Source organism: Theropithecus gelada, chromosome 5 (genome assembly GCF_003255815.1).
Source record: "Theropithecus gelada isolate Dixy chromosome 5, Tgel_1.0, whole genome shotgun sequence".
In the NCBI taxonomy this organism is placed as follows: Eukaryota; Metazoa; Chordata; class Mammalia; order Primates; family Cercopithecidae; genus Theropithecus; species Theropithecus gelada.
In genome coordinates this window covers 139370894-139385188 of record NC_037672.1, presented here as the reverse complement: position 1 = coordinate 139385188, position 14295 = coordinate 139370894, and the positions used below count along the sequence as shown (strand labels likewise).

The following is a 14295-nucleotide window of genomic DNA, read 5'->3' as shown; positions in this document are numbered from 1 at the left end:
CTTAAACCCGGGAGGCGGAGGTTGCAGTGAGCTGAGATCGTGCCATTGCACTCCAGGCTAGGTGACAGAGAGACTCTGTCTCTAAAATAATAATAATAATTAAAGACTAGAACAACTCACTAATTAATGCAATTATATATAAAATAGTTCAGGCATTAAGCCTTATGGAAAGATACTAAATTTGTGTTGGTTGGAAAAGAAAGAGGAAAATTCTTTCATTCATTCCATATTTGTTGAATACTTACCCCGTTCCAGTTACTGTATCCAGGAACATGTTCAGTCATGGCCCTGTCTTTACAGTCTAGTGCATGAGTAAGTTGTATTTGAAGGGATATACCTAGTGAGAGATCTTCCAAGGGCATCACTTACGAGATAAAAGACTTAGGAAAAGAAGTAAATATTTGGGAGGCGTCAGCAGATAGATTAAACTGGATAAAATGTAAAGAGAAAGAAGAAGAAAAGATGAGCAAAATCTTTGTTAGCCTTGAGGCATGAGGATTACTCTCAGATGAGGTGTAAGAAACATCAAGGGATGAAAATCAAATTCAGTTTGGAGACCAAATGAAGTATCAAAGAGGGGGAATAATCACATTAATAGCTGACACTTACTACACTCACCTTTATGTGACAAGTACTTTGATGAACTTTTACATTCTTTCCTCTCTTTCTTTTCACAACAAGCCTATAGGGGAGTTTCTGGTTCTATCCCCGTTTCATTGATGAAGAGGTTAAGTAATTTGTCTAAGATCACAGAGGTAGTGGGTGTCCAAGCAAGGATTCAGATTCGACCAGAGTGATCTCTGTCTGAGATCCTCAGAATATCTGTTGGAAAAAGGAATGATTAAATTTTAAGAGCAGTTTTGTATATAGATTTACCTGCCTTTAGGTTTGCCCTTGATATCTTAATGAACAGTTTCTCAGATAGTCATATCTTATGCTTCACTAGTTTGCCAAGCTTTCTCCTTCTTTTACAAGGTGATAAATTCCCTTACCACCACCTGCCTCTTCTAGGCACTTTCTCCCTTTTTTATATGGCCCTACATTTCTTTATCCCCATCTGACCTGCCACTTCAAGGAACTTTGACATCTCCTTCCACCTCACCCTGTCTCATCCTCCATGATCCAGTCATATTAAACTCTTCTGAGAACTCACCTGGTGCTTTTCACTCCTGAGCTTTCAAAGCTTTCCCCATTCCCAAACTTCACATTCTCCAGGGTGCCTTCCCTGGTCATCCAGGTTAAGGCTGTGGATATGAGACCAATGTGGTCACACGTGGCCACTCACTCAGCAGAGCCCTGTGCTCTGAGATTAATGCTCTGAGTTGCCATTCTGAAATTCCAAATAATTTTATCTTTGCTTTTGTGTTTTATCAGTGAAGTCCAATAGGGCAATGAAGCCTGTGTGCAGGCCTTGGAGGCTTGCCTCACTTGTAGTTCTGCAGGCTTCTCCAATGCCTGCCTAACCTTCATCTTCACGCCAGCCCAATGATCACTTCCCACCCCCACCTACCAACATGCTTGGGTGCCAGTGCAGAAGAGCCAGGGTGAGGCTGGGTGTCTTTGAGGCTCTGTATTCACATAGCCCCACATTCCAAGGGAGGATGGCACAAAAGAGTAAATATAAAGCACCCTCTGGACGCGGTGGCTCACGCCTGTAATCCCAGCACTTTGGGAGGCCGAGGTGGGTGGATCACGAGGTCAGGAGATTGAGACCATCCTGGCTAACACGGTGAAACCCCATCTCTACTAAAAAATACAAAAAATTAGCCAGGCGTGGTGGCGGGTGCCTGTTGTCCCAGCTACTCAGGAGGCTGAGGCAGGAGAATGGTGTGAACCTGGGAGGCGGAGCTTGCAGTGAGCTGAGATTGCACCTGTGCACTCCAGCCTGGGCGACAGAGTAAGACTCTGTCTCAAACAAACAAACATTAAAACAAAACAAAACAAAACAAAACAAAAGATCCTGACAGGTCTGGAGCAACACCACTGAGGGAAAAAGGAAAAAATCTCATTTACTGCTTTTTGAATAGGTCCTCCTGTTTTTATTTTTTACTGGATTCTATCATTTATATTGTCACACTTTCTGTAGGGCTTGCAAGCACAAAGGCCCGTAGGCATCATGTGAAGTAATATGAACAAATCAAGTGAAGTGGATAGAAGCCAGAGCAAAGTAGAGAGTGTATGTTCCTCCAAAAGGAGGTCACTGCTCCAGCCCCAGCCAGTCATTTCCATGGAGAACATAGATCTAAAGTTTTCATCCCTTCTGATTTTTCAAATAAATCTGAATGTTTATGTAACATACCTCACTTGTTGTAAAGGTTAAAAATTGCTAAAACATGATAAATTCCAAATAAAATTTGCAGGTCATATAAGACTGGTCTATAGGCCGCTATTTGAAACCTTTGAATCTCTGATTTATTGTACATGCCATCTTAAATGTCATTTCCCCATTAGACTTGGCTCTATAAGAAAGTGTTTGTGATTTGTTCTTGAATCTCCAGAACCTGACATAATTCATAGCAAATAATAGAGGCCCAATATTGTGGAATGAAAGCCTAGTCATATGGATCTACCATTGCTGTTGACACTTTTGAGTGTTTCTTGATATTATTAAGTGAATATTCTTCAACATTTATACAAAGATACTAATATTCTCAGAATTTATACTCAACATTAGACAATTATTTCAGTGGTTTTATAGTTATAACAAGTCTTTTACTTTGTAAAATACAAACATACAAGTACCAACAATCTTTTTCACTAGAAGACTTAAATAGTAATATTTTGAATTTCATAAATTTCTACATATGAATGTTGAGAATTTCATTGGAAAAAAATCAATGAATGAAGCTTTAAAAAATTAATAGTTCTCCAGCTAAAACAATTGCTCTTTTCTGAGATAAAGTTTCGCTCTTGTCGCCCAGGCTGGGATGCAATGGTGTGATCTCAGCTCACTACAACCTCCATCCCCCAAGCTCAAGTGATTCTCCTGCCTCAGTCTCCCTAGTAGCTGGGATTACAGGCATGTGCCACTACGTGCAGCTAAGTTTTTGCATTTTTAGTAGAGACGGGATTTCTCCATGTTGGTCAGACTGGTCTCGAACTCCTGACCTCAGGAGATCCACTCACTTTGGCCTCCCAACTAGAGTATACTTACAAATTTTTTAAAAACTTAAATAATCAAAATATGCCATATAAAGTGCATTTTTATTGTAAGCCTAGAATTTCAATAACATTTTTACATTATGAATCGAGTTCAGGAGACATATTCAGGCTAAAGACATTAATTTGGAAATTGTTATTATATAGATGGCACTTAAAGACATGAGACTGAATAATAACAACAGGAATTGAGTATACACAGAAAGGGGAAATGACCTATAGATTATACTTGAGGACATTTCAGTGGTGATATGTCAGAAATAAGTGAAGGAACCAGCAACACAGTTGGTCAAGAGACGGCCAGTGAGGTAGGAGGAATATAAAAAGAATATGCTATCCTGAAAGCCGGGGTTAGAAAATAGGTCAAATAAAATGAGGACTGAGAGATGGCTTTGGATTTAGCAGGATGGATGTCTTTGATGACAAGAGTAGCCTTACGAGAGTGGGTAGAAATTAAGTAGAGTTGGTTAAAAGAAAGAGGAAGTAAAGAAAGTAGAGAGAACCTGTATAGACAACTCTTTTGAGAAGTTTCACTGTGAAAGGAAATGGAGAAATAAAGTGTAGGAGCTATAAAGGGAATTAGGGTCAAAACAGTGATATTTCTTTCAAGATGGGGAGATAATAGCATGTTTGTTTTCTGACAAGAATGATCCAGTATAAAAGGAAATATTGATAATGTGGGAGGAAGGGAGAGAATTGCTAGAGTGACACTCTTAAGTAGGTGAGAGGGGATGAGGTCTCTGGTGTACCAACAGAGGAGCTGGTCTGAGCTAGACAACAGTTCATCCTCAGAAATAGGACAGAAGGAAGAGCATAAAGAATCCATGCTGGTAGGAGGGCAAGTGCAAAGTATCATGTAGAAATTACTTTGTTGATTTCAATTTTTTGAACATAGAAGCTCTTATTTATGGGTTACTTGGTATGTGGTAAAAAAAAATTAAATATTGACTGCATTAACTCATTTAATTCTTACAATACCATAGGAGTAATTCTACAAAATTAAAGGATGGAGGAGTAGAGAGTTGGAAGTGACCTGTGCACAGCCTGGGTTCTAACCCTGGTGATCTGGCTCCAGAGCCTGCCCTCTTAGAGTCTACGATGCATTGCCTCTGTTCTCTCCAAGAAAAAAACACCTTCTCCAATCTTATTCTCTACAAACATATTTGCTAGGACCCTTTTAACAAAATGTTAAGTTGCTTCAGGCACAAATTTGTGGTGCTATATGATAACTTCAGGAAAATCAATCGCTTAGATATCTCTTTATTGTTGTTGTTATTATTATTATTATTATTATTATTATTATACTTTAAGTTCTAGGGTACATGTGCATAACGTGCAGGTTTGTTACATATGTATACTTGTGCCATGTTGGTGTGCTGCACCCATCAACTCGTCAGCACCCATTAACTCGTCATTTACATCAGGTATAACTCCCAATGCAATCCCTCCCCGCTCCCTGCCCCATGATAGGCCCCGGTGTGTGATGTTCCCCTTCCCGAGTCCAAGTGATCTCATTGTTCAGTTCCCACCTATGAGTGAGATCATGCAGTGTTTGGTTTTCTGTTCTTGTGATAGTTTGCTAAGAATGATGGTTTCCAGCTGCATCCATGTCCCTACAAAGGACACAAACTCATCCTTTTCTATGGCTGCATGGTATTCCATGCTGTATATGTGCCACATTTTCTTAATCCAGTCTGTCACTGATGGACATTTGGGTTGATTCCAAGTCTTTGCTATTGTGAATAGTGCCGCAATAAACATACGTGTGCATGTGTCTTTATAGCAGCATGATTTATAATCCTTTGGGTATATACCCAGTAATGGGATGGCTGGGTCATATGGTACATCTAGTTCTAGATCCTTGAGGAATCGCCATACTGTTTTCCATAATGGTTGAACTAGTTTACAATCCCAGCAACAGTGTAAAAGTGTTCCTATTTCTCCACATCCTCTCCAGCACCTGTTGTTTCCTGACTTTTTAATGATCGCCATTCTAACTGGTGTGAGATGGTATCTCATTGTGGTTTTGATTTGCATTTCTCTGATGGCCAGTGATGATGAGCATTTTTTCATGTGTCTGTTGGCTGTATGAATGTCTTCTTTTGAGAAATGTCTGTTCATATCCTTTGCCCACTTTTTGATGGGGTTGTTTGTTTTTTTCTTGTAAATTTTTTTGAGTTCTTTGTAGGTTCTGGATATTAGCCCTTTGTCAGATGAGTAGATTGCAAAAATTTTCTCCCATTCTGTAGGTTGCCTGTTCACTCTGATGGTAGTTTCTTTTGCTGTGCAGAAGCTCTTTAGTTTAATGAGATCCCATTTGTCAATTTTGGCTTTTGCTGCCATTGCTTTTGGTGTTTTAGACATGAAGTCTTTGCCCATGCCTATGTCCTGAATGGTACTACCTAGGTTTTCCTCTAGGATTTTTATGGTATTAGGTCTAACATTTAAGTCTCTAATCCATCTTGAATTAATTTTCGTATAAGGAGTAAGGAAAGGATCCAAAAGGCTTACTGTGGAATCATATGCAGAAATTAAGAATTCATAATTACATTGAAAAATTACTTAACTTTCTCATAAATATGGTGATGTTCACACCCACAGAGAAACCGAGATAGAGGAAAAGGGAGATGATAGCTCCCATCCAGGGACTTTAGGGCACGTTAATTTTTTTTTTTTTTTTTTTTCAGACAGAGTTTCACTCTTGTTGCCCAGGCTGGAGTGCAATGGCACAATCTTGGGTCACTGCAATCTCCACCTCCCGGACTCAAGCAATTCTCCTGCCTCAGTCTCCTGAGTAGCTGGGATTACAGGCATGAGCCACCACGCCCATCTAATTTTGTATTTTCAGTAGAAACAGGGTTTCTCCATGTTGGTCAGGCTGGTCTCGAACTCCCACCCTCAGGTGATCCTCCTGCCTCGGCCTCCCAAAGTGCTGAGATTACAGGCGTGAGCCACCACGCCCGGCCATAGGGCATGTCATTATTGAATGAAATGGCCTAAGAAATGTACTGTTTATATTGTTTGGTTACTTGATTGCTTACTCGGCATTTATAAGTTAAATCTATGCACATGAGGCCCTATTGTGTTTGCAGAATTTTGTTTTTAAACTGGTGCAACTACACGTTCCATGCATATAGCAAAATTGCACTTGTATAAACTTATGCTCCAAAAAACTGATGCACTATATTCCATGGTCTTGAACATTACTAGGAAACTTCTATATTCACCTAGTTTACTTCATTTACATTCACCTAGTAAAAAATGTTGCACCTCTTCACTTCTCTGAATGCTCGCTGATAAGGATTCAGTCAACTCAATATCCACTACTTCTCTTCTTAACCTTAGATGCTGGCCAATATTTAAATGACAGGAGCTCACTGATGTAGACATATTGATGATTTCAGGTTGCTCAAAGACCTAAGACTTATGCAGCTTGTTCTTAAATACCCAACCTGTTTGAGGGCCAGAGTCCTGAGGTTACAGTTTATTTAAGGCCAAAAGGCAACAAAATAAGCACAGTGAATGTGGGTGTGTGACTCCTCCAGTCAATACATAACCCGAATTTAAAACTTTTGTGCTACAACAAATACAAGGCTTGTTTGATTAAAGGATTTGGTTCCTGGAAACTGTCTTAGCAGAATTTACTTAAGGCTTTCAACTTTGTGCTACGAAATGAGAAGTTTAACCAGGATATCAGTTGATGCATTTCCTTTGCTATTTTTCTAAGAGCAGGACTGGAAAGTTTTATGACATTGTGTTCTCAGGCTGGCAGGGTTTAAACAAACAAGGTTCCCTTGACATGAGGAAAGCTTGCCTTTGTTCTTGTCTTAGCCATTTGTCTTGGGTTGAGCAGTACAGTCATTTCTCATACATGTGGAAGTTGCTAAGATCACTCATTTACCTTGGAACGTAGTTCAGTGGACACTACACTCATGGCATTTTAAGATACATGTTTGTTCTTTATGTGAATGTCCTTAGGGCCTTTGAGGCTGCCCTGAGATAGAGGCAAGGGAAAGTACATTCACGTGCTACCTTCTTCTCAGGGTTAACGTAAACCTTGCTTCGTCATTCACCCTGTCTGATATGCATTGTTTCTGATTTGGCCCTGCTTCTTAGCTCTTGCCCTATTCACACATCCCCTGCACCATCCTTTATCCCCACCCCTATCTACCTCCACTCCCTATCCCTAGCATGGTGACTGCCTATACCTAGACTCCTATTGGTTTTATTCCATGGCTTCAGCTTAACATTTACTTCTGTTTTATTCCTGCCTTCTCCAAATCACTGAGTGATCTCAGTCATTTATTTCCTCTCTTCCAGTACCCCCTGTTTCTCCCTCTGGTCAGTTTATGCATCTATTTATTAGATTTCCACTACAAAACCAAATACTCCTCTCAGTCTTTATTCCTACAAAGCCTCACTGTGGGTGTCTACCACCTGCAGTACAGGCAGCTTTCCCTGGGCTCTTTCCACCTGTGGCTTCCTTTAAGTGTGCAGTAAATGCCACAGCCATGAGTGAACACAGTCTTCTCACCAGAGATGAACTCTCTTGCCTCTAAACTCTCAGTCTTCTAAAACTTGTTTGGTCACTATCCCAACTTTCGTAGCTGTTATCATATTGCCTTATACTGTAGGTATTCCTTCATACTTCTTACCTTTCCTTCTCGATTTTAGCTCCTTGAAGGGAGGGGACATGAGTTAAAAATATTAGTATCACCCACAGCACCTCACGTAGAAGACACTATCTTTGTCCAGTGAATGAGTCCATTTCTCATGATGTCAGTGAAAAAGGAGGGGGGAGCAATGATATAAGAAAGACACATTAGCATTTATTAAAAGAAGACAAAAAATTGATTTCTCAATTCCTGTGTCAGAGACAGGCAGTAGATTATAAAGACAGGAAGAGGATCAGGAAGGCTTGGTTGGAGAAGGACATTCTGAGCGGCCCAGAAAACATTTGAAGCAGTCAAGTTTCCTTGGGTGCTTTTCTTTTTCTGATTACTCTTCTATTGTCTGGAATTAGCCTAGTTTCTATGCCCTGTGCCCCTAGGATATGTCCAGGTATTTAGAGGCCTCCTATGGGCAGGTGTCGAGGGTCTATGACCAAAGTTGGTTACATGTATTATACCCATAGAAAGGAATTTACTTAGAAAGTGTCTGCAGAAAAAGCCTTATTATTAGTTGATCCCTTCACATTATGAATGTTCACACTGCAAAATTGTGCCTGAAAGATAAGAACTTCACTCAGAGAGGCACATAGGTACCCATATTTGGGTTGATGTAAGGCATAGGCCCTTCAAAGTCAACAAAAATTTTATAAGCAGGAAATAGATTTCTCCCACCCCCAGCCCCCAACCATGAACCCATCACCATTTCTGTGCTGCCTGGGGTTCAGGCATAGATTAAAATCCCTACTGGCTATAAGTTTGGTCTGTGTTCACTTCATGACCTTGGGAATTTTATTGCCCCCCCTTAATGGCCATTCTAATCGCTTGTCTTCACAGTTCATCATCTTGTTACCTGAAGAGAATCCTAAGAGCTGGCTCATTTCTTCTGTTATCTCTTTGTATAAAGTTTAATGGATGTGCAATCTTTTCACTTTTCTTTTTTTTCTGTGTCTGAAAGGTTGTGATAACAAAAATAACAATAGCTATGAGCTTTTGTGAAGTTAATTATTTTAAATGAGCAAAGAAGACCAAGCACCTGAGAAGAGAATGGCTCAGAAATTGGAAAGAAAGCATGATGCTCTGCTACAGCTGGTTGATATTTAGCTCTTTTATTTTTCTCCTGAGTAACATAAGAGCCATTGAGCTCAGAGGACGTGAACATCCTGCACAGGAAATAGATGGTGTGTGGAGGAGGTTTGGGGGGGGCACCCAGCAGCCTTTCTCTGAATCCTTCAGTGAGCTTCCCTTGAATATGTCGGAGAAGCAAGTAGAGGGGCTGGAAAACAGAGGCTCTGCTTGGATGGCTTCCAACACACTTCACAAAGCTCAGGAAAGCTCGGCTAAGCCACATGCATTTTATGTTTTCCCGAGGAAAGACTCTGCTTGTGGGTCTCAGGGTTAAGGAGTCTCAGCAAGTTTTTATAGATGCACTCAAACATTCTCCTAGTATTTTCCTCTGTCATGGAAAGGAGCCCAGGGAATAAAATCACACCTAGTGCCTGCTAGGCTAGTTGGCTCAGGGAAGAGGTGGTGGGACAGGTAACTATATTGTGGGGCACCCTTAGCTCCCAGCTTCACTAAGTTTATAAAAAACTGTGTGTGTGTATATGTGTGTGTGTGTGTGTGTACATAAAAGTATGAAATCCTGAAATACATCTACTCTTCTGAATTTAGTTTCGAGTGTCAACTAAGATTGTGTGTGTGTGTGTATGCACACACACGTGTATATATGTGTGGGTATGTGTATATATATATATGAATATATATATACACACACACCCCCACACATATATATATGAATGAATAAATACTACCTTCATCTTTATCAGGAGGACCAAATACACACCATGTAAACTGTAAAGTATGGAGAGACACAAAGGTGATAGGCAAGTGACAAATCTGAAAACTGTCAAGAGCTGAAGCCTGGGTTTTTTCTTTAATTTCCCCCAAAACGTATTTTAAAGCAAAAAACTAAAGCATTTACTGTTCCTTTGTGAGAATGATATGGGATGTTCATTGGAGCAAAAAGGCCATTTATGAACTGACTTTGGCCTTGCTTTGGCCTGTCATAGTCACTGTGTTTATTTCAGAACCTGAGATTTACACTGACTGCATATTAACAGAGAAGAAAGCCTGGAGTCATTGGCAACTGGAATTTTCCAGTACAATTTTCCATTATCTGCTCAATTTAAATTGTTTCTTTTCTAGAAAAAAAAATTTATTTTTAACTTTTTCACTTATGTTCCTCCATAGAAAGCTTACTACTATTTTAAAGACATGTTACGTTGCTCATGAACTTGTAATTTTCTCATTCATAATTAACGTTTTCCTATATTGTTATTTTCCTGACATTTTAGCCATAAAAGGTATATATAATTATGCTAAATAGAGATGCTGGAATATCATTAGTATCAGAAGTATGTAACAGTGTTCCTAGGTTTAGAATGTTGTGTGTTCCTGTTTTCCCAGGTTTCCACTTCTATTCTTGTGGAACTGGAAACCAGACTTGTTTTGGTTTTCTGTTTTTGGTCATCTGATTATAGTTTACAATTAAGAATCAACTGGTTAAATAAGTGAAGATGGAATTGAATACAGCACCTATCCTTATGCTAATGAGAAAATCTGCAAAATTTTCTCTTTTAAATACTTTTAACAGAAACAAATATTGAATTAGAATTGTCACTTCATATCTTGCAAGAAAGAAAAATGTGGCCACTTGTTTTTTTTTTAAATTTTCTAACTAGAAAAATCATATAAAGTATTCACCACTTGATTCAGGATAATATGATGCAAGATGCTTAAACAATAAGTCCATGCTGTTTGGGAACTATACAACTGCATACAAAAGTAAAAATCAGTTACTTGAATGCAGCAAGTGCAAAGTAGTTCTACTTCAGCCTGATTAAGCAGCGCCACCTACTGCACAGAAGATGTATTTTATGTTCGGAAATTCTCTAGTAGAAACAAATCTCTACAGAGCTAAGCACAAAACAAAATCAGTATTCAGTCTGCTATTGTGTAAAATTTACAGCTGGGTTATTTTATTGAAGTTTTTTCTAGTGTTTCCCTGTGTCTATTAGTCTACCCATTCATATTGAGAGCAACAATTACATAAGAAAGTGAGAGAGAGAGCAGGAGATAAAAAAATGCAAATATGAAAAAAATAGGAATATAGGATATTCATTCTTGATATCTATTGATGTATCTTTTATTATGAAAAAAAGTCCAGTGTACCTCCATTTTCCCTTTTACACATGACAATGACATAAGAATCAACAGTTAACCAATGCTTGTTTTAATCGAACCCTTGTTCACATTTTATTCTAGGCTGCCTATAAGTTTGTCCAATATTAAATGATTATGCATTAAAAGGGCTCTGTTGCATTCCTCTTTCTCTATGTTTTTTATCCTTATAATAGCACTTACATCTACAATATTTTTAAAATAATAATTTCTAACATTCTAATGTATTTTACATTATAGCATCACATAGGCATTTCATAGAGTATTAATAAGAGCATATCTTTTTATTACGTTGGGTCCATTAATTATCTTTTCAACCCTTTGGATTTATTTCATCTAGTCTATTATACCACAACATAAAATAAATAAGTGACAGTAGACATGGTACGATAGTGATTATGATTCTTTTTATTGTTCTCTGTCACTCTTTCAAGGTCTTAACTGATTATTTACCACTCACATTACTCACATTGATGCTTGCACTTTTATGATGAGGAGATCATATCATTTTAGTTCCTGCTTTAGAATTAATTTCATAGCGTGTGCTCATTCATATCAAATCGTATTTGTCCATTAATTTATTTATATATTAATGGAATGTCACACAGTCAAGAATTTATGATAGTTAACATTTGCCAGGGCTTTGATCTCCAAATTAACTGAAACAGAACATAAATTGGTTCTCTATCATACCAAAGTCATAATTATATGATTGAGGCATGTTAGAAATCTAGACACACAAATAGCACAAATGGTCTCAGTTTTGCATCCTCATTTGAAGAACAGCTATTTGAATCCCAAATACTACTGAAAACTTGACTTACTTATACTTGTCTATATCTTTAAAACTCTGTTATATTTACTGTAACTTTTCTCATTCAATTAAAACTTATTGAATATTTACTATATGCTAGGCACTGTGCTAGGTTCTAGTGATTCAGTGATTAAAAAATGAATTCCTTGCCCTCAGTGAGTTCTCTTTCTTGCAGAGGAAAATGGTGAGTAGTGTGTGAGTAGTCCTGAAACAGTAAGGACAAGAAGCTATAGGCACAAAAGGAAGTCAACTCAACCCAATCTTCAGGGAACAGGGAAGTGTAGTAAGGGGGAAATGAAGGAAGACTTCCTGGAGAAGAGAAATCCTGAATTGAGTCTGCAGAAGAGATAAAGCATTTGTCAGGAAGATAATAGAAAAAGAGTGTTCTAGGAGAGGAGATAGGATTTGCGAAGACATTGAGATGAGAGAACGGGGTAAGTTTAAGGAAATACATGTGGTTCACTTCACCTGAGACTCAAGACAGCAAATAAAGTTCTGAAAGATGAGATTAGACAAATAGGCAAAGTTTAGATAATGGAGAGTCTTTCACGAGTTTGAACTTTATTTATTTATGAATGCTTTATTAGGTTTTTTATCAAAATATTTTAAGAAGTGAGAAGTGAGTGATAGAATCAGATACAAAATGATTAGAAATCTTTCCGGCAACACTGTTAAGAAGGGAATTCAGTAGAGTATGACCAGAGGAAGGGAGATGGGTTAGGGAGTAGCCCAGGAAGTGATCCAAGGGAGAGCAATAAACGACAATGGGCATGGACAAGGAGAAGATGCATATTGATGGACTGTTACAGTAGTAGAACTAATTTAATGACCAAGTTAATGTGAAAACTGCAGAAGAGGAAGGCCAGTAAAACTTCTATTTCCGGTATGAGAAAGGTTTGATGGCACCACTCACTAAGATACAGGCAGTGCACAGATTAGAGATGAGCAGAGAAGAGAGATCTGCTGGAAATATGTTAAATGCATCCCCGTGGAGAGGTCCGATGGCTGGCTGCTTATGGACATTTTTAGGGGACAGATTTTAAATTAGAGATCTTCAGATCTGATCTTCGTGAATCCTTAAGAATATGTCTAACTTTATTGAAAAATTAAAAATAAGTTGGAAGTTGATTCTGCATTATATTCCAAGACCTTCCTTCATCTGTTGCACTGTTCTTACACCCCCTCCCCTCAGAGGACTGGTATGAACAGTTGTATCCCCTCATCCTTACCCTGAAGGACTGCATGGGAGAAGTGGTGAACCGAGCCAAGCAGTCCCTGACGTTTGTGCTCCTTCAGGAACTTGCGTACAGCTTGCCCCAGTGTCTGATGCTGACGCTAAGAAGAGACATCGTCTTCAGTCAAGCAGTAGGTGCCTGTTGTTATTGTTAGTACAAAACAGTGCCAGATTGTTAACATTCTATCCTTGATAATGAATAGAATTCTTATTGGGACAGCTTTATTTTTAGAAAGATCCTTAAAGTTTTGGTACCCCATGTTTCTTATTCACGGTAAATATCAGCTGAATATCCTAAGCAAAGAGTATATGAGATCTTAAGTATTTATTTCTGAAAAGAGATGGCCAAGTCTCTAACATATAAATTCTGCTTCACAGGGCATGAAATCCATGAAGGACATGGTTATCATCTTTGTGTTATGCTCAGGGGTCTACACAAGTGTAAGGGAAGGGACTGTTGCCTTGCACTGCAGGTGACAAACTAGGACTTGGCAAGGGGGATCTGTTTGCAGCCGCTTATACGTACAGTTCCCCCATGAATCTTGGGACAAGGTTTCACAATGATCTCTTATTTTGTTTTTAAAATAAGTTTTCAGGGCAGTAAGGCTTGAATGGGAAGTTTGACAGGGCCACCTTCTTTGCCTACACCCAACATGATTCATAATGCCAAGTCCTACCTCCATCACGGTGACGGTGCTGGTGCCTTCCTTCTCCCCACCTGCCTCCATCCCCATGGCTGAGTTTTATAGACAGGGCATATGGAGGGGAAGAAAAAGAAGGCTTATCTTTCTAAACATTCTAGGAAAACGGAATGTTTTAACCAAACTGTCCCTTTCCCGTGCTAGTTCATGAATGGTACAGTGGCACATGGAGCTAACCAGGTGTCGGAAAATATGCTCTGCCTTATACATATATGTTTTGTCATTGTGTTATTTTCATGACCCTGTGAAATGATTATTATCATCTCTATTTTACATGTACAAAAAATAATAAGATTTGGAAGTGCTTAAGTGTTTATGATTTTACTGTTAGAAATGGTAGACATAAGATTTGAAGACCCATCAACCTCACTGCTGTCCATGTTCTTTTTCCCTTTGCACTTCTACTTTCCCCAAGACTTTTATACACAGCAATTCTAGATCAAAGACTGTCAACTTGTTTTAATATGCCTACCAAAT

At 38.8% G+C, this 14295-nt stretch overlaps 1 protein-coding gene across 4 annotated transcripts in view; it reads left to right on the top strand.

The window, feature by feature from the left end:
• INPP4B (inositol polyphosphate-4-phosphatase type II B) overlaps positions 1-14295 on the top strand; it is an 807120-nt gene that overhangs the window by 708086 nt on the left and 84739 nt on the right. For all 4 annotated transcript variants that reach the window (XM_025386323.1, XM_025386324.1, XM_025386325.1 and 1 more), the window contains one exon: positions 13076-13248. In XM_025386323.1, the coding sequence (XP_025242108.1) occupies positions 13076-13248 (173 nt within the window). The remainder of the gene's footprint in view (positions 1-13075; positions 13249-14295) is intronic.